Source organism: Thunnus maccoyii, chromosome 9 (genome assembly GCF_910596095.1).
Source record: "Thunnus maccoyii chromosome 9, fThuMac1.1, whole genome shotgun sequence".
Taxonomy (NCBI): domain Eukaryota; kingdom Metazoa; phylum Chordata; class Actinopteri; order Scombriformes; family Scombridae; genus Thunnus; species Thunnus maccoyii.
The window spans coordinates 6,959,174-6,986,619 of NC_056541.1; the positions used below are offsets into that span (position 1 = coordinate 6,959,174).

The window sequence follows — 27,446 nt, forward strand, 5'->3', positions numbered from 1 at the left end:
TAGCACTGATCCAGTTCGACTATCAGACTCACATCTCTGGTTTTGTGAACAAAGTACATAATAAGACAGTAAATCTGTCATGCAGACCATCGTTTCAGACATTCGCTCAGTGTTTAAGCCAGGAGATACACGCTGCTACATCAAGAATCAACACTGATCATGAATTCATTTATCAAGAGACGACATGCGAAGTTTACACATAATTAAAATCACAGATGTTTTCAAACACAGTTCTGACAATGTTAAGGTTCTAGCAGCGAGCTGTGTTTGTACTGGGTGTCATTTTTTTTTTACCCAACCTTCAATCATAAACCAACAGAAACAAAACAGTAAACCATCTGAACAAACTGGGAACCACATGATATAATCAAAAGGCCAAACCTTTCAAGCAGATGCAGAATAATAAGATGTGACATTCTGTGTCAAAGAGACAGAGTTCAGGCTTCTTTTCATTGGCTTAATAGTGAAATCTGAGGACTAGAAGCTATTTTCCTCTGCAGGAACTTCTCCAGGGGCCCAGGAACTATCTCAGGAACTATCTCAGGAACTGAGGAACCTTATTTGCATTTCAACAGGAGCAACCTGTTCAAATTTAGTACCTCTGCCACAAAATTGCCCCTGGGTTAGTACTTTCCAATACTCCAGAACTTGCCAATATTATTAACAGATTTGATCTTATCACAAATATACAGTATGATGAAATACCAATATTGATATAAGTAACAAGATATTGCAGTACAGAAATGGCAAAGATATGTTTGAGGTAATTTAGAAATTAATCTAATATTCATAATACATGCTTGGACACACAACACACTACTTTATTATAATTGAGTATTTCAGTGTATTTATTATGCTTTTGAAGTTTTATAAGCTGCATTTGTACATATTTGAGCTCAATTTGACATATTTTTTTGTATTTGTGTTGTTGTTTATAGCTGAAGTTTGCTCAGTCCAGCTCGTACATGCCATATTTAATTTATCCAAGATGTTTGTTATGTGTTTACACATAAAAAATGACATCAGATAATATATTTGTTTTATCTCTGATATCAGTCTCAGTGAGGCTTTACTTGTATCATTAATGAAGCGACCTCTATTTCTGACGCACTGTTATTACACATTTAAGCTCTGAACTCTCACAGCACACAAACTTACATTATGTGCACCCTCATTCTTTCCCTTCATCTGTCTATATAACAACCCTGATTTGTCACTCTCTCCGTTTCCCCCCCCCCCCCTCAACACACTGACACAGAAACACTACAGTCCCGACAAGTTTCATGTTTCTTTCACTAACTCAGCCATCTGTCACTGTCCGGCACTGGCTGCCGCTCCGCAGGGAGAAAAAAGCCTCGACAGCCTGAAACATGCACAGAGTGCTTCCTACAGGGGAGGATTTTCCAACTTGGTTTGCTCTGAACAAATCCTGGTCACTGAAGAATAATTATTTTTTAATTATTTTTAATTTTAATTATGTCTCTTGTTAGCTCCGATATTCCTTTCCTACAAGCTCACATAATATTATAAGAGCACCAAAATCCTGACCTTTAAATTGTTCTGATCAGCTAAATGTCAAAAATGTGAATGCAAATGAAGTGCAGCTTGAACCAAAGATTGACCACTTAATGTGATTAAATATGTGAGTGAGTTCACGGGCCTCCGCTCTTACAGATGGCAGGGTGTCACGATTATTACTACTGCTTCTTGGCAACCGACAGATGATGTGAATGGCTGCTGTTATGTTTGCCACAAACCTGGAAATGAATATTAGATCTACAATATCAGTTTTTTAGATAAGATATCTGCTAAAGCCATTAACATAACTAACATAGATTAAAGCTCAAAATTCAAACACTGTATTTAAGATTAGCCACTGGACTTGTGCTCTACTTCATGGTCTACAGGGCAGAGCAACAGAGGAAACATAAGAAACGACATACTACACAACAGAGGCTGTGTATTAAATTCAAACTCACTATGCTGTGAATACCTCGTACTGAGCCACAAATGTATTCTTTCACTATCTGATGAAACTGAAATGAGAGCAAATCATAGAAATTCACTAATGTGTGGAGCCCAGAGTTCATCCTCCCTCAGCTGCTCCACAACAAGCCACTGACCGCAGGCTACTGGGTAATGAATTATACATGTCAATGTGTGCTTTCTAGATTAAACATGCATAGCACATCAGCTGTCATACAATATTAACAGCTAGATAATGCAGAGAGAGAAAGAGAAACCTCAGCGTGGGACATGTGGCAGTGGAGCCTCTTAAAAAATGGTTTCATTTTTTATTGTTACTTGCATGCCTTCTAGTATGTGATTAAAGCAGATGAAATACATATTTACTCACCAGATGTAAAAAATGCCCTGACCATAATCAAACATATAAAGTTACAAAGTAATGAACCTAGAAACAATGACAGCACCACAATTTAGATGAATGTCAGTTGCAGATGGGTAAAAGTTTTAGACCTGGACTGAGTTATAACGTATTTCCTGTTTCGCAGATGATGTCAGGTTATTCATATCTATTTATAAACTTATACATACCATCAAAATTTGGTTGTCTTAAGTCATGAATTTCTGAATGAGAAGCTTCAGATAACAAATCCTCAGTATGAAGCCTCATTAGGCTTCGAAGTGCTTGTTCGATCATCTAACACTGCCTGAAAATCATTCTCGTACAGCTTGTTTGGGGGTGCCGCGTACCACAATGATAGCAACTTTCCAAAACAGACAATCCGACAACCATGCCCACTTCACACAACAATTGGCTCGGTGTGTGCAGGTATGAAAGACGGGGTGTACAACTTCTCTTTCAATCTCTCTTTTTTCCTCCATCCTTCACACGCCTACTTCTGTCACTTTTCACGTGTACAATACAATCGACGGCAACACCATCAGTGCCTTTGAGGAGAGTCAGTATGAAGGTGTGCACCGTTATCCCCCATTTGTATGATGTATTATGTCGAGACTACAAAGAGGAGGCTATGATGGCAGGCATTTTGTGGTCTTAGTTGGGTCAGACCACATGTTGTATGAAATAGCTTGTTTCAAAGCTTCTGAACCATTAGGAGTCAGTTAGGATTGCAGGTGTCAGGGTGAGTTCAAACATAACAGATAACAAACAAATCATGATCTGTGTGTTTTAATTTGACCATCTTCTTTGAGTGCAAAATGAAGAAACGCCTGAAGAATTATCAGCTGACAGAGCTGTGGTTTTGAACATGCTTAACTTCTCTTTTGCTGCAGGGTGAGAGCATAAAAAACAGTTTTGTGTACACCTTCTAAAAATCATTGGACATGAACTCCTCCATCTCTGAGGTCAAACACACTCACATCCAGATAAAATGACTAAATCTGGTCTCTGACTCTGAGCCTGCTCTCTATTTGATCCTTCGCTCACCAGGGATAAGACACAGATACATCAGTTCCTGAATGGTTTGATAAAAGCACTTAGCCTGCGGCTGTCCGGGCCCTCGCCACCTTACCTGCCGTTCAGGCTCAGCAGAAAAAAACTCAGTGAAATCATGAGATGTAAGTTTCTTTTTGGTCTTCGGAAATTTTTCTCTGCACAGTTATTTAACTGTTTCTCATGACTGACATTTACTACTTCCTTAATGAAAACAGATCATGTGGACCTGAAAGTTTTGTTTTTATTGTGAGCATGCAATAAAAATCAATAGGAAATTGCGTTAAACTTTCAGTGAACTTAAAATTCACTGAAACACAGACATACATACACACAATGATGAGTAGAGTGGATATAGAGAATTTAAAACATATCTTCTTCATATTTCTGTCCTGAAATCAAACTAAGAGTAATTTTGGTAATGCTTTATTTTACAGATCCATAATTTCCTAATTATTTCTTATCCATTTTCTTGGAAGTTTCCTGGAATTAACTACGTAATTTGGTACTAAATATATGGAAAACAGTCAGTGTTCAGTTGGTTCACTTCTGATTAATAAATTCAAATGTATTGCCGGTGTAAACTGAGTCTTAGAGTCTTTTAGTCAGTGCACGACAGGTCAACTAAACATGGAAAAATGTGAAAATGTTTTACAGGCAATATATAATTCAACATATTTAACTAATACAGTTTCAAAAATAGTAATGTATGAATATTTACTTGGATTTAAATGGAGCTGTTCTTTCAAGGAAAATCAACAGTGCTTATAAACTTTAACTATAATTATTACCAAATTACATTTTTTTCTAGGAATTTCACAGGAAATAACAAGGGAATTATGGACTTGTAAAATAAAGTACAATTATTTTTAAATTATGACCTGAGCTCACTATCTTGGGATACAGCATGCAATGCTTGGGAAAAATGGTCTTTCTCACCCTTTTCTTAATATATATCTTATGTGTACTTAATTTCTGATTAAACATTTAGATTTTGTATTGTAGTATTTTACATTTACTGTCAGAAGTTTTACTACTACAGTCTTATTTTTCCCATAAATCCAGGTGAAAGCCGCGACTGTTGTACAAACATCTTCTACCCTCCTGCTTGAACGGTGTGTCATCTCAGCTGTTGTTGAGAAACTCAGAAAAGTTTATTTGAATTTCTAGCGGAGATCCCAAACTTTCCAAAGATACTACATGACAGGCTGAATCCCAAACAAACATGCATCAACAACCTTCTATTCAATGTAGCAGTGAAGTCATCAAAACGGACACGTTAGGTTTGAATATTTTAGTCAGTATATGAAGAAGTGTTAAAACCAGCCAATAGAGTGTAAATGGGACAATGTTGGACCCTGAGGGGAAAAGATGTTTTGCTAAAAATTTGAAGCTACTTAAAGGGAAATAATTTAAGGCGAGTATCAGGGTTCAAAAGGTTAAATCAATTTCGATAATAAAAAAGGAGGAAACAGATTAGAATTTTTAAGCTTTAAACCATCAAAGCGGGGGGATTGTAAAAAAAAGGCAGTGCAGCTTGGTATCAGGAAGGCAGTGCTTATAATGAATTTCGGCAGGTTAAATCCAGTTTGAGTGAGAAAGCTGCCATCAGCGCTTCTACTTTTCTTAAGTATGGGTTTAAGAAATGAATAACGACTCGCTCTGCAGGCTGCGGCTCAAGCAGAAAATGAACAACTCGCCATACAAATAAGACATTATTTGGACAAATAGAGACAAAGATGTTTTCACTTTGTATACTGCTGTATATGAGCTATAGTATGCCGTGTATGTTATTGTATGGGCGACGTCCATGAGAACATACATACTGTGTAATCTGTCATGGTGCAAAATGCTTTCTACTTGCTAATACATTCAGCTCTACGGGAGAACGGCACTGTTCATATATAAACCAGTTTAAACAGTATAATTAATCAAAATGTCAAGGCTTAACCAGACTTTATTCAAGAGCTGTGAAAACAAAATCACACTGAAAAGAGAGTATTCTTGCTGTCACAATTACAATGTTATGTAATTTGAAGGGAAACAATGAAAAGAAGAATGCTGTGTGGTGACTTACGTTGGTGACAGCGTCAATGTTGGCTCCAGCCAGGCAGAGATGTCGGATGACCTCAAGACTGCCATTGTTAGCCGCCAGGTGGAGGGGAGTCCTGCCATACTGGATGAAGAGAGAAAATATGATATGAAAAATATGAGTTTTTCTTCAGTCAAATGTGATAAAAACATCTACAAAGCATTTGACATAGTGAATCTTGAACTCAAAAATGTATTTTTTTCCAAAAGGTTTTAAATGTTTTTGGTCTGAAGCCCATCATATAAAAGTTTTTTATCAAGTGGAAAATGGATATGGATCAACCAGGAAGATCTGGAGGACATGGCTGGGGACAGGGATGTCTCATCTACCTAAAAGGGTTGGTTCTCATTAAAATACCGACATGATTATATGTACACTGAAAGAGTTCTTGGTTGGTGTATTTGCTCTTCTCTCCATACTAGCTGCAAAGAGATCCATTCTTAAAGTGATTTCAATGTAAAAGATAAGGGACGGACTTCATTAGCTGAAGCGAATACGAGGCTAATGTTAGCATGGCCATGACCAGTCGTAAGAAGGAGTTAAGCAAAATCAAACAGGTAATTAAAGCAGCCCTGTTGTGCTGTGTTGCAGTAATGATGGTAATAAAAATGGTTTGTGTCGTTGACATCACTATTTTCACCACATCATGCAGTAAATCCAGCACACCAAGACACCCCTGTTACAAGTATATTTCTCTTCTACTTGTGCTTAAATATACTGAAACATAATAAAAAGTTTTCTCTGCCACAAGATAAAAGAAAAGCCTTTAAAAAATACCAATACCCAACACAAAATAATCTGAAAGCAGCATTTCAATCAACTCCCGACTGCCTCAACTCGAGGAAACAAGGAAGAATTCATCCTTTTCAATTCTGCTGTAAACAGAGTAGGAGACATTTTCAATCCCATTCCTCTTATCTTTCTCCACAGTGTCTACAGCTGACAGTCTCCAGACACAGTCAGCAATGTTGAATATGCTCTTTTCAATCAGCTATATATGTATATTAAAAAAAAAAAAAAAGAAGCACTAACTGAAAATAATGAATAAATCAAAACATCATGGGCAGCGCTGTCTGCTCCTGATGCACATCACATCCTTGACTACACTGGGAAAAAAATGTTTCTGTATGCGAACTAGCTGAGAGGGCCACCAGTGTCTGAGAAGAGCAATCCCATCTCAGAATACATTAAAATGGATGGTGTTGAAATAGAATGTGAAATCACCAAAGGCAGAAACATGTGTGGGAAGTCGTGCCTGGCAGAGAGGCAGAGCAAGATGGGATCTTCAGTCAAATATAAACCAGATATAGGAGCGCTCCCTTAAAGGACTAGAGTTCTGAATTTCACAACCACAACAGTTAGACCTACATTAAACATTTTTAGGAACAATATGCTGAATGCCTTGGAGCCCGGTATAGATTAGACTGGATCGCACTGCAAAAACCCTCAAGCTGCATGTATTTACACTTACAGAAATCCCTTTAATCCCTATAATATGTTTGCTTTCTATGTTTATTTATCCCTGTTTGGCCTGTGATTAGGCCTGGAACAGCTACGCTTCACAACTATGTGGACACAAAAAACTTTACGCCCATATGGGATTGTTGAACATCTCCCAAAGCACAATTTAATCTGCTGCTATAACAGCTGCCACTCTTCTGGTTTCAGGCTTTCCACCAGAGTTTGGAACCTGGCTGCAGGGATTAAGCTCGAGAGCATTATTGAAGTTGGCCACTGATGTTAGGTGATGTTAGGCCTGGCTCGCAGTTTGTATTCAAACTCATGCCAAAGATGTTGGACGAGGTTGAGGTCACGGCTCTGTGCAGACCAGTCCAGTTCCTCCCAACGTTTTGTAATTTGGTTGATCTGACCTGTGATGATCCGATACAGTCGACAGTATTTGGAAGCCGTATTGCTGCTGTTATGCTAAAACGGCAGAATGGGTGTGGTGTTGAGGTGGTTGTGCTCACCTTGTTGGGGAGGTCGAGGCTGGCTTTAGCGCTGCAGATTGCCATGACGACGGGCAGGTTGCCGTCCTTACAGGCGATGTGCAGCGGCGTGTTGCCATGGCGATCCTGCTGGTCCAGGTGGCAGTGGTGTCTCAGAAGGCAGCGGACCACTTCGACCTGACACCTCCGTACGGCCAGGTGGAGGGCTGTGTGGCCGTCCTGGACACACACACACACACACACACACACACACACACACACACACACACACACAGAGAGAGCAAAATATAAATCATCTGTCTCACTTAATAGAATATCATAGCTTTTTATTAGATTTGTGTTTAAGTTCGCTGAGTGCACAGGCTGCTGAATTGCAGGTATGTTCTCAGACTGTGACCCTTGTAGGTGAATGATGCCCTCAGGTTTTGTTTCATATCTATTGTCTTTTTTTATTGGTCCTATTTTAGCTGCATCACTGGTGACCGGGCTTTTATCAGACAAGATCAATTTTGTCTTTTAGCTTTTGGATAAGATTGAGGTCACAGTGTCCTTTTGGAATGTGTGTTAGGATGTGTTTTAGTGTTGTAGTGAACTAGTGACAAAACTAGTTTACCCTGTGGGGATTAATTAAGGTATTAATCTATTTCTCTATCTTAGAGGTGCATTGGAAATAATCAAATGAGAGGAGACATTGAGGCAGACTCTGAGGTACCTGAGGATACCCCACGAAGATCTGGAAAAACCAGCAGGAATACAGTAAGGACTCCTGATCCAAAAACGTTCGATGGACTTTTGAATGTGTGACGAATGAGTGCAGAATATCAGTGCAGTAAGTTGAAGATGGAGGAGACAGAGGGTAAAAAGAATGTGAGAAATATGTTCTTCCCCACCGCATATGCTTGAGGAAAATGTACGCAATATCTGGAATGTACTGTGAAAACTTTGTACCCAATAAACAATGTATGCTGAGCCAAAATAAATCTTCTGTGCTGAAGATTTCAGAGGTGTTCACCTTGTCAGTAGCTTCCAGATTGGCCCCGTGCTCCACCAGGCACTCCACAATGTCTACGAAGCCCCGAGCAGACGCAGTAAGCAGCGGACTCTCCCCCTCGCGGTTTTTCGCGTCCGCATGGCAGCCGGCCTGGCAGAGCGCTCGGGCTACTGTGGAGTATCCGTGCCAGGCAGCACAGTGGAGCGGAGTCTCCTGCTCCTGGAGACAGAAATGTAAAGAGATAAAAAACCTTTCAAGTCTTTTGGACCGAAGCAGGTTTCTCTAATAACAACAATGTTGTTATGTGTGCATATACTTACCCTGTCGGGGAGATCCGGGTTGGCCTGGATGCTGCAGAGGTAGCTCACCACATCCACGTTGCCGTAGCGAGCCGCCACGTGAAGAGCAGTCTCCCCAGACTGCGGGGGACAACGGAGAATTAACACAATGTCAACAAGTCAAGATGTACGTTACTGTACGTGCTTTGAGGTATGTCCAGTAAGACGCCTCTTCCTGTTAGTCATGCCCTTTCCCCAGTCAGCAACTTTACAAAACTTCCACTTAAAGAAAACAGTCACATTTTACTGTCCTGTGTACTCAGACATCAGATTTGTTGGAAATCGATCCATAAACTCTAACATTACGGCTGCCAGTCAGAGGGAGCAGCTCATTAGCAGAGAAGCTGCTTATCTGAAACGACACCCAAGACGCCGTGTTTGCTTGTAGGTGGAAAAGTGAACCACTTAAAATAACATCTAATGGATTTATGTTGGAGAAAAAAAACACTTTACAGATCTATTTAATTAGGGCAATTATATAAAAATACAGCACACAGGAAAGAGCCTCCTTGTTAAAAGCTGTTGACAGGTTTTATGACTTTCCCCTTGTCATAAGTCAATTATTTGGTTACACGCAGACACCTCAGCTTGTTATTCAGGTTTACAGTGTAATAAAGTAACTTTAAAGATGCTATATGTAAGAATTGACCACCTGTTGAATTCATACTCTACACTCCAATCAAATTGGGGGGCAGCATATCACCAGAAGGTTGGGGTGTCCACCCCTATCTTAAGAAACAAGAAAATGCACAGTCTCTCCCACAGGTCTTTGGTTATCAGAAAAATGAGTGGTTGGACAAACATCAGCGTGATAAGAATAACCTAAAATGACAGAGACATCTTTGATTTTATAGTTTGGCTGATGTCCCGTCTGCTAACAACTAAGGGGGCGGGATTTACGACCTGTACTGCAGCCAGCCATCAGGAGACAATAGAGACGTTTTGGCTTCACTTTTGGGGAGCTGTCATGATGTCCATCTTTTATGCAGTCAATTAGTTAGACTGAGAACAGACTGGACACTAAAGTGACTCACTGTCGGGGCTAGCTGATTAGCATGCTAACTTCATTAGATATCTCTGCAACACAATACATAGACGTCTTTGACACAACGTCAAAAATCTATTGATAATTTAGTTTAGTAGTTCATTTTTGAATGTTTTAAACTGAAATTCTCACGACTGTAATGATCCTTGCAGAGGAACTAGATAATGATCAGAAAAGTGCCTGGAGTGCAGATTAGCTCTGGTCTGATGGAGAGGAGGAGGAAAAGGACACCACTAGCAGGTAAAATGATTGAAGAGATTGGAAAATGCTTTTGGGATTTTGTCTGCCAAAGCACACAGTGATCGAGGCTTTACTAGCATCAAAAGCATGCGAGCGCACACACACACACACACACACATATGCCCCATCTTTCTCAGCAAGACCTGTTTCTATAGCAACAGCAAATAAGCTGATAAAATGCCAGAGTAACTGGTTTTCTCCCCAGGTGCGTACTGCGGTGAGTGTGAATGTGTGAATCTGTGTGTGTGTGTGTGTGTTTCTGAGCGTTTTGCATTTTGGAAAATCAAAGTAATGCTTCTCGAGGGATTTGATGAGTAGGAGTGGATGAGTAATTGCTGATAGATAACTAAGTGTGGTGAGTAGTAGTAAGTGTGTGTGTGTTTGTGTGTGAGTGTGAGAGAGGCAAAGAGGCACTTGATTCACCTTATCTTGGACATCCAGAGTACATTTCTTTTCATGGAGGAATTTCAGGGTCTCCACATGGCCATGTCTCGCTGCGTAGTAGATAGCGTTGGCTCCACTCTGAAGGTTCCAGAGAAAAGAATATTCCAGGATTTATCCCTGACCTTTACTATATAATCAGGCTTTCTAGAATTGTATCTGCTGTCAAATCATATGAACAAATCTTCTAAAATACTGCACAGCACGCTACTGCCAAAGACCTTGGGGATATTCCCAGGATGTGCTAGCATCCTGCGATTACAGTTTAACTGTAGTTAACAAGCAGCTGCACTGACTAACTTGCATGTTGTTTATACTGAACGTCCGCTAAAGGTATTTAAAACTGAACCTGCTAGAGATGTAGTGACACAGTGTCAGTAATTTGCACATAACTCAATCTTTTTGTTATTCTGACTACACAGTGATGATTTATACCAAACAATGAAAGACCGATGAGTCAAGCTTCTTCTAGACAAAGCACTGACTTGGTGCATTTTAGTAGAAAGTCTGTTCTGTATTTTGATCTGCAGCATCTCAGTTATTCAGAAAGGCTGGCTCATCTCAGCAGAAGCCCCACTTTGTGATGTGGGTCAATAATTTGTAAATTCTTACATAAAAGTCAACTGCAACTTCAAGGTTGATTCCAGCTATGCAATGAGGGGAGCTTATGAAACTTAACATAAAACAGAGAAATGCTCACTTTTAAAAAGTGCTCATGTTATCCATTACATTAGATTAAACTTCCAATGTGTTCAAAACAGCTTCAAAGACTCATTTTGTTATTTTAGAATCTAAAAATCATGAATTTGGACTAGAGAATTTAAAAAATATGACGCCATCATCACAATACGATTCTAATTCTTTATTTCTTGTTATTTATCATTAACATAGTGCCGCTGATATTAATCTGTCACCATAAATATAAGTTCTGGAAATGTTTCTTATTTATTTTTAAAAAGTTTGCTTACAGATTTCGAAACTCTTCTTGCATGCTCAGATTAATAAAATATTTATCTAAAAAAACTTATTTAAAACTTATCAGTGCAGTTATTTCCTGCAAGCACTTTATGCAGTACAGCACAAAGTACACCGAGTGCAATGAGTTCATGGGTACATTTATTTATAGTATAGATAGCCCCAGTCATAATCCAAACGACACTGTCACATTCTTGAGCCTTCAGCCTTCATTATTGCAGCTCTGACGCCTTTAATGCCTGTCTATTAAACTCCACGGCTGCCTGTCAGAACCACGCTGATTAGACAGTCTTTACCTTGTCATGGGCCTGGATCTCTGCACCTTTTCTCATCAGCACCTCGATGATCTGGATGTTGCCACAGCCTGCTGCGATCAGGAGGGGGGGAGTCCCGTGCTGCAATGTACACACACATACTAATTTTAGTTTTAAGTGGCTACGATGTGTTTATCGTGATTATTAATGTGTGCTAAAGCTGGAGCCTCAATCTGACAACATATAATTATGTATATGTAAAACATACGGGGGAAGTAGGCAGATTTTTTTCCCACACATTCATGAAAGAAATCCAAAAAACTGGTGTTCAGGAAACAGAAATTTAAAGAGTTGTATCTCAGGTTTTAGACAGTATCAAATTCATAGTAGTCAATGTAGTTTCGTGTATTGTGGGTGGTAATGAGTTAAAAGAGAAGAAGAAGAAAAGAGAAAGAGGACAAAGGCAATTTCCAGCACTGACTTAGTTTTTACATTCTTCAGAAACCTCTCAGGCTTTCTGTCACTATCTGTAGTCTAACTGTCTTCTTTCTCTTCTCCATAGAGCCGATTCTCCTTCTCCTCTTTCCTGTCCCATTTCTCTTTTTCTTTACACCTCACTGAGCTTAATAACATCACGTCCCCCCATGGCTCATCAGCTGTCAACAAACAGCGTCTCCGTCAAAACGGCGTGCAGAATAAAGAAGTGGGAGTTGTTAATTCCGGATATGTACCTGACCATCAGGTCATCTGATTTAAAAACGACAAAGAAACAGTTTGTCTGCTTGTCCGCTTCTCTCAGAAGATGTTTCTAACTGTGATGTGAACATTTCTGAATCTTCTTTTCCGTCTATTTAACCTTCTATTATACAGTACATATAAAGAAATGTTTAAATGAGTGAGAGCTTTGAATTTGTACTTGAACTCAGCTACTTGTTTTTCTTTAAGAGGCCTTGATTCTTCGGTTTTATGGCCTGTTTCAGCCCTGACCTCCACTTCAAACACACATCTGTGTTTTTCATTTCCACCACTGTTTTTTCTTTTATTTATGACAGAGAGAGACACACATAGTTGACAAACTGGTTCTTTTGGCTGTAGTGATTTGCTTTGTTGTTGCCTTTTAATGAACAGAAATCTTGAAGATTTTGAAGAACTGCAAATCTTTTCACCAGTTTTCAGGCGAATATATTACTTTTCCCACATGCACTTTTGTGCATCCTGCAAGTTTTTTATATATGAATGTCATAGGTATTTATTTAAATATCTAAAATGTCTGACTGGACTGTTCTCTTTTCTTTTTTTGTCTTGTTCAGTTTTGTTTGGGCTGTGGGGTGGGAGGACCTAGTGTCTGATGCAATAGTTGTAGCTTTAAATAAAACTGGGAAAAAGAAACAAAGACACACACACACAAACAAAAACATCCATATCTACACCTCTGTTTCAATGCTCTCACACACACACACATGAATAAGACAGTAACAGATCTCTGTTAGGACCAAACTTCTGTTTTTTCCTGTGTGTATTTTCCTACTCGCATCTAAAATAAAGCTCTGACTTGCACAAGCTACACAACATTCACTCTGTGTGTGATCTTGTGATCAGGAACTTCCATTCAGTCCCTAAAAGAGGCAGCCATGCTTGCTTGAAGGGTTGAACGTGTTGACAGCCTGACAAATGGATGTGAGATCCTTGACCAATCAGCTGCCTTACAGCTAGTTACAAAATTAGCATATACAGCACCGAGCTAGAGGAAAGCGGAGTGTGACTGAAGCAGAACTGAATTATAAAGAAATGACATTAAGGCTTCGTTTCCTCACATCATGAGGATGTAAATTCTGTTGAGTCTAGTGTGTTTGATATGTGTGTGTGTGTGTGTGTGTGTGTGTGTGTGTGTGTGTGTGTGTGTGTGTGTGTGTCTTTTTGAGTTGGAGGTTTTGACAGGAATGGAGAAGGAAATATTTCATACTTTTAAAATTAATACAATAATATGTAAAAAGACGGGATAGGACTCTGTCGATCACCTTGTTGGGCTGGTTGACGTCGTAACTGTTCAAGGAGCCGAGCAGATGCTGCAGACCGGGAACGTTGTCATCGTTTATGGCATGGATGATGGCCTTCATCACAAAGGAGTCTTCCTCATCCTGGATGGTTGGGAAAAGACAGTTACTCTTCTACTGTTCACCAGATCAGTCTAATCCTATGAACATTAATCCTGTGAATTCTTTCTATCACATGCTCCCGTAAGTCTCTCTTTCATCTTTTTCTCGAGCGTGAACACACACAGAAACAAACAAGAGCGACTTCAGTGGAAAATCAGCAGAATTTTCTTATGCAACCGCAGTTGGGATTCATAACATATCAAGACTTTTTTTTTTCTTTTTTTTCTGTCTGCGACATGTGACCCAATAACCTTCAGCCGGAGTCAGTCGGACGGCACAGAAATCAGCTGTGACGCTCCGCTGCACAAAGAGACGAGGAGGAGAGAGGCAGAGGGAGATGAGGAGGAGGAGGAGGAGAGAGGAGGGGAGGAGGGAAGGAGGCCAGGCTGATGTGGCATTTGTTCGGCCGAGCGTGACGCTCCCGCTGCATTCCTCAACGTAACCTCCCTGCTGGGGGAGCCATGACTAAACCACCTCGGAGAGCTGCAAACACAACACAAATATGTACGAGCAGCAAACCGCCTGCTGGGGATTTGCTTGTCAACACAGTTGTTTGGGATTTTTACCTTCTAAAAATTGTAATTCATGGCACAAGATGGGGAGGACTTCTTATTATTATGATGTTCTCTTTGATATGTACTATTCCCAGAGTAGGCTTCTAGTGACAGCCTCCACCATAAGAAGGAAAATATCACAGAATGAATGACTGCTCCTCTTAATTTGACCACTTTTGTATAAGAATAACAGTCTTCAAATCAAAAAATACTCATAAACGCAAGTGAGGAGGTTGGAAAACTACGATGTGGTCTTATGACTGACAGGTCAGCAGTTACAACTCAGACTGGGAAAACTTAGACTGCAGAGAGGATGAGTAATGCTCTCATGTCATTCTAAAAGGTTATTTTTGATGTATTTCATATAGGTGGTTAAACCTTATATGCTTGCTAACTTTCTGAAAAATGTGAGTCACTTAATATTTATTAGTGATGAATAAATTAGTCCATTGACAAAAAATATCCAGCAACTGTAATAATGGATTAATCATTTAGGTTGTTCAGCAAGCATAAAAGCCAAACATTCATTAGTAACAGCTTCTCAAATGTGTTTTATATCACTGTAAATTAAATATGTTTTGGTCGTCTTGGGATCCGGGAAACTGTGATCGGCACTTCTCTTGCAAGTTTATGGACTTGCAAGAGAGAAGTTATTTCGGGCGATAAAGGTTGCAAAAGTTAAAATCCCCATCCCCAGGTGGTGACTGCCAGTTGGAGCTCTACAGGTTGAATTGTCGGTACATAAGATTAGCAACTGGGTCAGAAAACAGCTGGTTCTTTGATAAATAAAGACTGAACAAAAAATAATAAAAAGTCAACTGTAACTCCCAAAGTGCATTTGGTAAGAAACACCTAATTACAGAACTTAAACCTCAGTTGGATGTTCTTCTAAATGTAAGCAGAAGCTAAAGATTAAACCTATAAAAACCTGATGGAACATTTAGAAGTTTGAATGAGATAAGTTTCAGATTCTGCTTCAATTTTGGATTATTTCACCAACTACGATGCAATGTTTTTTCAATGAAAAGTGTTTTGAATTTGCTGCAGCTTTGACTAACAACTTCTCCACACCAATGGTGACCGAGGCTCATGGGTATTGTAGTATCTAGAGCGATATGCCGTACCCAACAGCAAAAAGACAACATGATTTGCCATGACATAAACCTACAATATTGTTAAATGATCCAGGAGACCTCTGCTTCTAAGTTGTGGGACATGTGATTATCACTTTGAAGCAGGTCTTATACTTTTGACTGCTATTTGTTTGTTTGTGTACATTGTTTATATAGACATTCATATATGTTGTATATGTTGTTTGATTCTTACTTGTAGCTTGCTGCTGTCACGCCTAAATTTCCCTTTGTGGGATCAATAAAGTTTCATTTTATCTTATGGAGGACATGATGATATAAAAATTTATGATGGTAAAAACTACTTCTGGAACAAGCAGCTTCCTCCACTTCACAACTCTATTTTGGCACATTTACAGACTAAACAATGAATCAAAAAATGATGACAACAATTTAAATACTCCTTATTTGCAGCCCTGGTATTTACGGTTTCTCAGTCTGATCACTCCCTCCTTCCTTGATGTGTGCACTTACTTTCACCTCTGACACACAACCTTGAAGGCAGAACTCAAACAACTTCTTAGTTGAAAATTTACAGAGGGGGGGTAACTGCACTTAAACCCACCTCTGTGTAAGACCTTTAAGTAAGGCACTTAACCCTGAAATTGTTCAGCCGATAAAGACGCAGATCAACTGTATTAGAAAGCTTAAACTAGTAAACATCAACTCCTGCTGCTGTTCAGTTTATGGACTACAGGGGGCGCAGCACTCTCTCAGCATGTCTTAGATCTACTCATCTCACCTGTGACACAAGAAAGTTGGTATGTAATCCTTTGCTGAGGAAACAGATCCGGCCTTGGCCTGCTGCTAATGCTTTGTAAATGATTAAACCTCTCAGCGACACTGTTGTGTTTACATCTCTCAGGCTTGTCGGTATCAACTCATAGACTGGTGGACGTGACACACAAATAACATAAAAGCCTTCTTTTGTGTCACTGTTTGTGTCCAAATTCATACAAACTGACTTGTATATTTACAAGACTTTCCTTCACTGGAGGCACATTCCTACGAGCTCAACCTGGTGTTGAGGTTACACACACTCAAATTCCAACGATGCTAAAAAACACCTGACCTGTGGTACTCGGGGAAAATGAGGAATAGATCAACTATGTGGTGGTTCAAGATTCTCTGAGAGATTGTGGAGCTAAGAATACCAGGGCTGTAACTGAGAGCTTGGGGTCACGGTGAGAAAATGCACTTCAATTAAAGCAGCCTGAATTTCATTAAGCTGCCAGTCCTGTTAATTACATAGATGTTTTACTCAAGTGCAATTTACAGCCTTGATGGTGTTAATAGCTGTGAACCCAATCAACTTAACCAATCTAAAGTCTCTCCTGTGTTTTAACATCTTTTTGTGTTCTTTTAAAGATGTTTTGGACTGCCGGTCCAGTCGAATCAGAGGGTCTTACCAACGTGTCATCGCTGCGCGCCACACTTATGTTGCTTCTGGACAGGAAGGAGCGGGACAGGCGGTTGCATAAGGAGATAAGTCGGACGGATTGCTGGAAAAGAGAAGAAGAAAGAAGAATGAGTGTCTGGAACTGGAACAAGTTCATGTCAGGTTATATTGAGGCGACCATCAACAGGCAGGCAGGTGTTGACACAAAGCAATTTTCTGCTCTATTTAAATTCACTTCGGTTTCTTTACTCGGTGTAATTCATTCTTAGATATCCAACTGTCCTTTCTATTGTTGGCTCTACACACTGCCTTGACTTTTCCTGCTATGCATTGGTAAGTTGTTGTAAATGTTGAAGTGTTCAGTACAGAGCTTATGCAGAAAGATCTACATCTCTGTTGGTCCTTAAGAAACCTCTTTAAAGTTATTTATACGCCTGAAAAGAACGTAGACACACACTTGCAGCCACTCTTGGTGTTGAATTGGACTGAATTGAACTTGAAAGAATCTGGGCTTGACTACAGCTGTATTTTATTTGCTATTTTATTGCACATTTCATATAACTTCACTTTAACAATCTCTTCCCTTTATCGTGTTTTGGTGCCAGTTTTATGTGTGGAAATAAATCAACACAAAAGTCAAATCTAGCGGGGGGGGGGGCCAGACGCTGCCAGTGTGCCAGGCTCTTAATGGCAACCCGAGCAGAAGACAGAGACATGGCATGACAGCACCGCCGAACCACCCACAGATGAGCAATCCCACATTTCTTGCGGGCTATGAGCGGTGCCGGGTCAGTCGTGACGAACGAAAACAGACAAGACGACGACCGCTAAAGCAGCGCTGGCAGTAAATCCGATGATTGTGGTGAGCCTGCAGCAACCAGTGGTGACATTGAAGTAACGACGTCTGAGGAGACGTTTTGGCAAGAAGCTGCCAGAGTGCAGTGTTGTAGAGATGTGAAGATGTGCGGTAATATTTCTTTCCTGAAGAGTGTGTAATTTTTTTTTATGAAGCACTTACTTTCCATTTTCTTCGAGCTGCAAACTTCTTGAACTTTTCCATGTTGACAGCCGATTCCTTTCTGCTCAGAGCTTGCTGAGTATCTTTTGGCTGGTTTTCGAAACACAAAAATGTATTGACAGAAAAAGCTTATGAGAATATTTATGGCAAGAAAAAAACTTGGAATCAGTTAGCTGAAGCTTGGCAAACACCACGACCACAAAATAACACACTTCAACTTTTACTGTATTACAAATGTGTATTTTAGAGACATCGTTCATCTATTAAAAAGCAGAGTCTAACCTTGATCCAGGGGTGCAGGAGACTGTCCTGAATCGTCATTCTCTTTCTGTGAAAGAAGCCCAGAAGCATTTGATGAATGCATTTTAATACTCAAAGCGATGACTGTCGACGACCACAGGGACACAGAGGTATGAGCAGAATTCACTTTTAACCAAACTGCAGATTAAAAACAATTATAGCTGCAAAAATAGAGATGAGATGTGACTAATACATCCTGTTCATAGTCAGAGATACTGGTTGTTGTTAACAGACCATGACAGCCGTGGAACCGGGTTGTTGAACCAGGTATTAATTTATATGGACAGCAAACAGAGCTGTGTGCAGATGGATATAAGAAAGCGCCACTAATGACACATGAAATACTAATATTTATTCCATCCTGCTATAAAATCATCATAATGCTTCCTTGAATGTTGAAAGAAGGAAGAACCATATTGACCACATGGGTTTTTTGTTCTAGTACTGTGAATAAAACCCGACCGTAACAAACTGTGGTGAATCTTATGCTCAGACTGACATTATAATGATGCCACTGCCTTCACACAACTCCAGCAAAAAAAAACAAGACAAAAACACTGGATCATTTGGCAAAAGAGTTAAACTTGGCCCAACATTTGTCGCAACTCAATGCAGCGTCAATAATAAGGCTTCAATCTCATGGATCTATCTATCAAACTCAACATTTTCGGTTATATTTGTCTCACTGGTATCTGAAACAACAATCCACCACCAAGCCAGCTACCTAAAAATGTCATATTTTCAATGCATTATCAGAAAATTTAATAAATTATATGCCTTAATAGTATGAATGTCATAATATCACTGCCAGATCACACAAATGAAAAAGATTCCTACAAATGAAAATACTATTTGCATGAAATGGATGGACAGTCCCGTAACTCATCCCTACATAAGACACAAGTGTGATAATCTAATATTTCTTTGTAAATTGTTGAACTAAAACATCTTATTTCCTTTTTGAACCTTTTCATACTTCTCTCCAACAACACCTCAAATAAGGTTTTGAGACAAACTATCAGGAACGTCTGAGTAAAAAGTGAACAATGTATGAGACGATTTGTTTACTCCTCCCTCAGAAAAGACCAATGTTCAGAATGTCAATGACAGTCTATATTTAATTAACCTATAATAAAGAGCAAAAAGCCAGTCAAGTCTCTGGGGAAACTGGTGTGGCTGAAAGTACAAACACTACTTCCCTCGGTCCCTCACCGCCACATCCCTGATTACCAACGCTGTTAACTAACAATGAAAACAACAAGACACTGTTCTGAAGAAGTTGAACTTATGGTTGAGTACACACACACACCACTTCCTCCTGTCTATGTCTGGTTTTTTACAACATCCCTGTTTCATACATGCCTGATTCAAAGTAAAAACCCACAAACCATCACTCCAGCTGAGCTAACAGTGAACCTAAAGGTCTTGCAATGTTTCCACATTTTAAGTGAGGAAATGTAGCGTACGTGTTAGTGTATCACAGTGAAAATCATCTTTACTGGTGAATATATTAGACGGTAAAGTGTGTCTTCTTTTAGAGGATCTTCATTAATCTTCCTGCCAGCTGAGTGGAGTCCATGTCCGCTCACAATGTAGATCAATTAAAAACCGTTCCGTTCTGATGCACTCGGCCGGGGATTTCTAAAAGTCCCATTACTTGAAGTTTGTACAGTCTACTCTTTCGCCCACTGCCTGTTTAAAACAATCCGTGCCTTACTTTAGCACATCTAATTGAAATCATCTCCACACCTACAATTATTCACCTCTGTTAGCCCCCACGCTCTCGTTCGGTTGTTCTAAAGAAACAGGAGTAATTACGTGTGAAAAAAAAAAAAAAAGGAGTTTTGATAGCAGTTACCGTCTTAAAGTGTAGCTGCAGCCATTCAGTTGTTGCTACAGCAACTCGGTAATGAGGGAGAGACGCTCTCAGTTTTAGAAACCAGTGCCAACAGGCATATCGTCTCTAGTGACGAGGGAGTTTTATTTGGAATATCTGCAAAGACGCTACATTCGGTTTTATATCAGCTTTTGAGATTTTTTTAAAAAAATGAGAGCAATCAAAGAGCAAATATTTAGAAGCACATTGTTACAGTGATAATATCTATAATGCTGCGTTAAGTCTCGCAAACAAATTCCTCTCAGTCCTCTGAAGCACTTTAATGTTCCACTTGCTGATATTTTTAATAATAATTGTCTTAATTAGTCAGGTTGAGTAATTACTGCTATACATGACTGAATTGTGGTGTGATGTATTGTAATGTTTCTTTCTCTTTCTTCTTTCGGGACCATGTTAGAAATTTAGGATTTAGTTTCTGTTTTTAATCATTTTTGACACATTTATTACTTAGATTAGTTTATCATTTATTTATCACAATTTATCACATCAAAATATTCTTTTTTCTCACCACTTGCTTGTACATAACAGTTATATGATTATGTATCTCTGTTCAGCTTTGTTGTCTTGGTTTTGGCTGTAAGTCCATGAGTATCTCCTGAGAGCCACCAGCAGTCAAATTCCTCGCATGCGTAAACATACTTGGCTAATAAAGCTTGATTCTGATAAAATATGCATTAGCTGCAGCTCTAGTTGACTCCTTTGAAACTGTCTACATTTTGACCGTGGTAGCTTCAAAGTCACTGCGACATTTTCAAAAATGAATGGAAATGAAATCAATCAGTGCGTCAGAAATGGGGATCATACGTACTTGGGGTCTTTGATAAGGAGCCTTGCTATGAAGTCTTTGGCCAGGATGCTGGTGTTGCTGAAGAAGTCCTCGTCAAACGTGTAGTCGACGGCCGACACGTTGGCCAGCGTCTCCTGCTTGTTGTCACCCAGGAAGGGAGACGCACCGCTCAGACTGGGATAGGAGGATAGGTTAAAAAGATTAGAGGCATACACAGCGACTGCTCTTTAGCATTCAGACAATAAATGTTACAGTTTGTTTTGAAAATGTAATACACCTCAAAATGTACCAAGAGAGCCACGAATTTCTTCTTAATTGCAAGTTCAGCTCTACATTTCTGCTTCAATCAACTCATCAACTTCAGAACCTACAGAACGCAGAAGCTCTCTCGTTATCGAACTCGTCCTTATGGATTTGTAATCAGCAAGAAAGGGATTAGATTGGATTTCAATCCAAAGACTAATTCGCCCGCCGCTGATTAGCTTCGGCCCTTAAAAGTGAAACAAAGATCTTACTGCTCGTTGACGTGGGAATGTGATTACAGAGCCGCGTAGCAACTAATAGTGACTCATTAGTCAAGCCTTGCTATCAAACTGAAGTATTTGTTTTGGGGTTAGTCGAATACTATCACAGGGAAGCCAGCTGGACTGCTTTCATACACGATGAATATGCAAGGAGTTTAATGTTGTCACCCTGCTTGTTCATGCTGTATTTCTGTTATTTTGCTTTCTTGGTCTATTCTGCACATCTATTGCATGTCTGAGAGAAGGATCCCTCCTCTGTTGCTTTTCCTGAGGTTTTATCTCTGTTAAAGGTGTTTTTGGAGGAAGTTTTTCCTTATTTGAATCGAGGGTCTAAGGATAGAGGATGTTATTATTGCTGTACAGATTGTAAATTTGGCAAATTTGTGATTTGTGATAATTGACTTGGAGTGCGGGAAATTTTAACGCACTTTTCACACCTTTCAACTGAACACAAACATTATAATAAGCAGATGTACGGAGGAGATAATGTGTCCATGTTCATATGAACTACGACACAGTACAGCACACACACACACACACACACACAGGGCTGAGCGCTCATGCATGTTGATGAGGTCCCAGTCTCCTGGAGCTCAGGCAGTTAAACCAAACACCGGTCCGTGACAAACTCTGGCCATCCCTTCTCCACTGAAGCCTCTCCAGCTCGTCAGCACCAGCCGCTAATTAACATGCCAGCTGGGACAGACATGGAGGTGGTCAGGGTCAAGCTCAAGTTGAGTGGAAATGTATGAATTTATCGACTGTATAAGATGCAGCTGCTCACAACAAATGAGTAATTAAGGCAATTCTTCACAAGGCCAGGCAGTAAAATCAGCAGGAAGGTGTTAAGTCAGGGTTCCTTAGCAACATTTTATCCACTGTTTTTCCCAAATTGCTTCTGAAATGAGACTTCAAGATGCACAATGCGCAATTCTTATGCTGAAATACACCCGTCTTAACAACCTAGAAAATAAATTAGGGCTCCAGCAGAGCAGAAAATCTCACCACCACTAGCTGATTCACCACATTTACTCGAATGGTTTCAGGTTACAATTATGTCAGACACGTGCAGTCTTTCAAACTGTCAAAAAAATGGAAACATTTACCTCTCACTACTACTGATGTTGCAGCCAAGTGCAGCTTTTTTTTTTTTTAGCAGATTTCACTACATTGTGACAATTTGGACATCATCACTCATGCAGAACACTTCACTTGAATTATTCCCAGCAATGTTTTCCCTTCATGTTGTTTTTTTTTTTTACAATAGGAGACGAACAGTCAGCGCACCTTACTGTTGCTCGGCTGTGATAATAGGCAGTGAACGATCTATTTTCTCTCTGCCAGGCAGAGCTGTGACAGTTGTGTGGGTGGACAGCATGAACAAATATCGAGTGTGTATGTACAGTATGCGTGGATGCGTTTGTTCATGTGTAAGAAGACTGTGTTTATGTAACGTAGAGACAGAAATGATGCCTCATGTTAATAGCAGCTACTAATTACTCTTCAAAAATTAAGCTTTTAATGTTTGCAGCCAGTTATTATATAATAATGAGATAAAATCTGTATTGTTGACATGGCTGCAAATGCTCTTTCAAGGTTGACACATTGTTTTTTTCATTTTATCTTCCCAAAACAAACAATGTGTTTTGGTGAGAGCACTTTACATGCTTGTGTGGGCTATATGCATTTAATGTGCAGTTTTGTGTTCACCTATTTTGTTTGGCTTTGTGTAGGTGTCTCTCTGAAGAATAAAAAGGTGTGTGTGGGAGCTCAGAAAGGTCTTTTAGCTGAACATAAAGAGAGGACAACATCATCACGAGCCAACAGCAGTTGATCTCTGGGCGGCCGAGGGCGTGAACTTTTCTCGAGATGCTGAATTAAAATGTGCTGACATGTCTGCAGAGAACTGCTTCAAGAAAAATTGCTAGTTCAGCCCTTAGCTGTAGACAGTGAAGTTGATTGTTGTAAAGATCAATTGGTTAACTGAATCATAAGCAAAGTATTCTTACAGGTGCTACATTTAGCATTTTAACATCACAATTTTTTGGGACATTAGAATAACTGTCTAACTAATCTGGCTATTACAGACTTTATTAAAAATGAGCTGTATCCATAGATTGTGATATGTTAGATTCACATTGGGAATATCTAGTCAGGACCCAGACTTATTTTCTGAGGGCAGAGTTAATGAAGGCTCATTAACTGTATAACATGCTGACAAGATCAAAAAAATACTTACCAGACCTCGGACAAAGTCCAGAGTCAGTTAGAACGATTCGCCTCTAGTGCCCTCAACACTGAGTTTTACAGCTCATTATTTTAACTTTTTATGACAAAACAACAAAAATATTGGTGAATGTATAGGTGTTTATTATGAATATTAAAAAAAACGTGTTAAAATCAGATTAAAAAAACCCCAAAAAACTACACAACGTAATCAGGATTCTGTGTGATTTAACCATTTCATGAGTTAATGTGATGAACTACATTTTCTCTTCACTTTTAATTAGTGGAGGTATTTGATTAATTGACAGTTGAGTACTGTTAACTGTAAACAGCATCTTTTTGCAGTTGAAAATGCAACAAGTTTTGAATATGTAGGAGCATAAAATCCAGGTGAGAAAAACTGTTCAAACCGTCTTCTGCTAAAAATTCAAGGTATTTTTTTTTTTCAGTGAAAATTAAAAAAATTGAAAAAAAACAAAACAAGACTTATAAATGTTATCCTGTGAGCCACCACATCGTATTGGAACTGGGAGATCAAGATGAAGCCGAGACCCATTAAAGTGCGACTTTAAGTGTGTCCTCGAGGTTTGACTCTGAGTGTGATTTTGAGAGTAAAATCACTGCAAATTAAGGAATGAAAAGCTTGATAGAGAAGTGGGTGACAAGTATGGTTTTAATGGCAGAAACATTACTGCCTTTAAACTAATAAGTAAGTTACAATAGTGAACAAGTTAATGAATACAAAAATATATAAACTTAATTGCTCAGTTACATCAAATGTTTTACAATTTGATGTAACCGTGGTCAGAATGCCTCTATGATGTGGTCGACATAGACGTATATTTAAGACTTAATCAGTCTGATACATCATCAAAACAGTATCTCTTGAAGTGAAATGAAATGGACAACGTTCACCCAACCGCTGGAATATATCACACTTGAACGCACATACACGGTCCTTGCTGTAGCTTGTTACATTATTCACGACAAACAGCGTATACGGCGGCGCTGTGACTCTCGAGTGGCTCGACGAGTTCCACGACAGAGAGGTCAAAGAGCAGCCGTTAACCTCTTTACATCTCGACAAACACTCCGACTAACTGTCATGTTTAGTGAGTGACGATGGCCCCGGGGGTTTGTGAGAACATGTGAATATAAGAGGCGAAGGCAGCTGCTGTTTTCCGATTCATACATGTTTCACATTTCACGCAATTATCCGTCATTATTGGTGGCATTTCAGATACTTACAGAATGTAGGTTATCACACCGACACTCCTGGAGAGAGGCAGGGAGAAAAAGGAGAGTTTTTTTTTTTTTTTTTTTTTACCGTCGATGCATTATGAAAGCAGTGCATCATGCAAAACATAAATTTACTTAAGAGCATATGTTCTACAGAAATAAGAAGCGTTTCAGATAGCATATGTGCTGTTTGCTCATTGCAGAGCAGATGGAGTGTTTATTTACTCACCACATGTCTGCCTCCAAGCCCAAAGGTTCATAGTTGACTACTTCAGGGGCTGTAAGGCAAATACACAATACAGATGATTATCACAGTCCAGGTCAACACACAATTCTCACACATACTCACTTAACTTTATCTTCAGTTTATCTTTTCTTTTCCTTTACTGATTCGTTTATGTATTTTGTTTGTGCAGAGTGTTAATGCCTCTTGATGAATTTTGTTTAAGCCTGTTATCACATTCTGTTTGGTTCACAGATTTTTTTTTTATTTGGTTCTTTTGTTGTTTTATAAGCTACTGTTTTCTTTTTAAGTCACACCTGCTGGAACTGTGATTGTTTCTTCTTTTCACTTCTTACATGATCTCAAATGTGTGAATAATTAAATTAATATGAGTGCAGCAAAATCATCTTTAATTAAAGTCAAATTGTTTTGGTGTGCTGTGGAAATTAAGCTGCAGACAATTGTGGATAACTCTCTGGATCTACAAAGTAATTTGTCTTTTGCATGAATTCATAAGTCATTTTCCTAATTATTTTAATTATTTGTACCTAATGAGTTTAGAGCAGCTAGGCATGCCCTCCAGAATCAATTGTCTAACTCATTATTTGGGCTTTCTGCCACTTGATCTTTATTTAGAACATCTGACAGCTACCACCCTGCTGAACTGGGAACAGACTCTAGTTTTGGCCTGGATGGTGCACTGGCATCGGGCAGAGAGAGACTAAGAGGGTTTGGCGGTTGCCCCGGACAGAGAGGTAGGTGAGAGGAGATGGACAGAGCCACTGATGTGTGTGTATGTGTGTGTGTGTATGTGTGTGTGTGTGTGTTTGTGTTGGCAAGAAGGAGCAGTTCTGATAATCTCCAGTCTATTATCAGGGCTCTCTCACAGTCCCTGTGGCACAGTTGGCACCTGATTTCCCAATACGTAACCCCTGGTATAAAGCCAGGGAAACAGGGCGGTGCACTGTATGTGTGTGTGTGTGCACATTTGTGTGTATATAGTAGAGTAAGGAGTATATATTTGTGCAAACTCATCAGAGCGGAATCTGTTCAACAAAACATCTGACAAGATCCGGAACGAGACAATACGAGAGGATGAGGAGTTTTCTTCATATGCACACACATGCAGGATACTGACCTACAAATTCTGGAGTTCCAAAAATGTTTTTAAAATCATTTCCAAAATCAATCTTGTGGGCCAGGCCAAAGTCAATGATCTTGATACGCGGGTGAGGCACTGAGCGGCTCAGCAGCATGATGTTCTCCGGCTGAAAAGAGAGGGAGAGAGACAGTTAAAAGGGTGAGAGAGAAGTAGGAACACATAGAGGACAGACAGAGGTGAGGACAGGTGGAGAGACCCTTCTCACATTTTTGCTGAACCTTCCTTTTAAAATTCATTTCAAAAGAACAATAGTAGCAATGCTCACAGAGAAATTACAGTGTTACTAGATAAACTAGACAAATTATAACATCATAGGACACAAACTAAATGTAAACAAGAGAACATGCAGCAGAGTCAGACACAAAACCAGGAATAGGCTGGCAGGAAAGAGACTCATCAGCCATGGAAATCTCATGCAAAACACGAGTTAAAACCTCTCGAGGAAGTGGGAGAAAGGAAAGAACGGCAAAGATGCGCTTTAAGCAAAGCCCGAAGAACAGAAGCCGGACATTCCTAAGGACACAATGCCTCCTTTAGACGAAGCCATCTTCCCTCCAAACCTCGTCCTTTCAGTTTTGACTATGAGCCTAACTTGAGGATTTAGTCTGGGAAGGAACAAGAACAGATTGGCTGTGGGCAGCAGTGAAACAGGAGGCACTGAGAAAATACAATCAGTGGAAAAAAACAAAAAGGTTTTGTTGGAAGAAAGGAGAATCATATGAAATGAGGACAACAGACTGCTCTAGTTGTCTGTATAATTTGAACACCTGAAATCATGAAGGAAGTGGGAATTTGATTGAAGTCATATGGACACATCCCCTTTTACTAGCGAGCTTAACTACCAAAAACATGTTCCTCCACAGCTTGTATGTACATCCCTCCCAGACACAATGAAAAGATTAGAGTAATAATTACTATTAATAAATAATGACACAGTACAGAGGAATCAAAGTGCAAAAAAAACAAACAATTTTTAGGAGGAACAATTGCCTCCTATTTAGATACAAATTTCATGAGATGACCGACGATGATGTCAGACATCATTAGTCTGCCCTGCCTAGAGGTTGAGCATAATGAGGGCATTGATT

The 27,446-nt window shown here is 39.5% G+C and overlaps 1 protein-coding gene across 1 annotated transcript in view; it reads right to left on the reverse strand.

Annotated features, from left to right (window-relative positions):
- dapk1 (death-associated protein kinase 1) overlaps window positions 1-27,446 on the reverse strand; it is a 76,134-nt gene that overhangs the window by 10,892 nt on the left and 37,796 nt on the right. The window contains exons 5-18 of the mRNA XM_042421238.1: window positions 26,335-26,464; window positions 25,203-25,251; window positions 24,983-25,009; window positions 21,006-21,158; window positions 18,283-18,328; window positions 18,001-18,090; window positions 16,993-17,085; window positions 13,762-13,881; window positions 11,786-11,884; window positions 10,497-10,595; window positions 8,771-8,869; window positions 8,472-8,669; window positions 7,481-7,678; window positions 5,496-5,594 (exon numbers count right to left, since the gene is read on the reverse strand). Coding sequence (XP_042277172.1) covers window positions 5,496-5,594; window positions 7,481-7,678; window positions 8,472-8,669; window positions 8,771-8,869; window positions 10,497-10,595; window positions 11,786-11,884; window positions 13,762-13,881; window positions 16,993-17,085; window positions 18,001-18,090; window positions 18,283-18,328; window positions 21,006-21,158; window positions 24,983-25,009; window positions 25,203-25,251; window positions 26,335-26,464 — 1,500 coding nt within the window. The remainder of the gene's footprint in view (window positions 1-5,495; window positions 5,595-7,480; window positions 7,679-8,471; window positions 8,670-8,770; window positions 8,870-10,496; window positions 10,596-11,785; window positions 11,885-13,761; window positions 13,882-16,992; window positions 17,086-18,000; window positions 18,091-18,282; window positions 18,329-21,005; window positions 21,159-24,982; window positions 25,010-25,202; window positions 25,252-26,334; window positions 26,465-27,446) is intronic.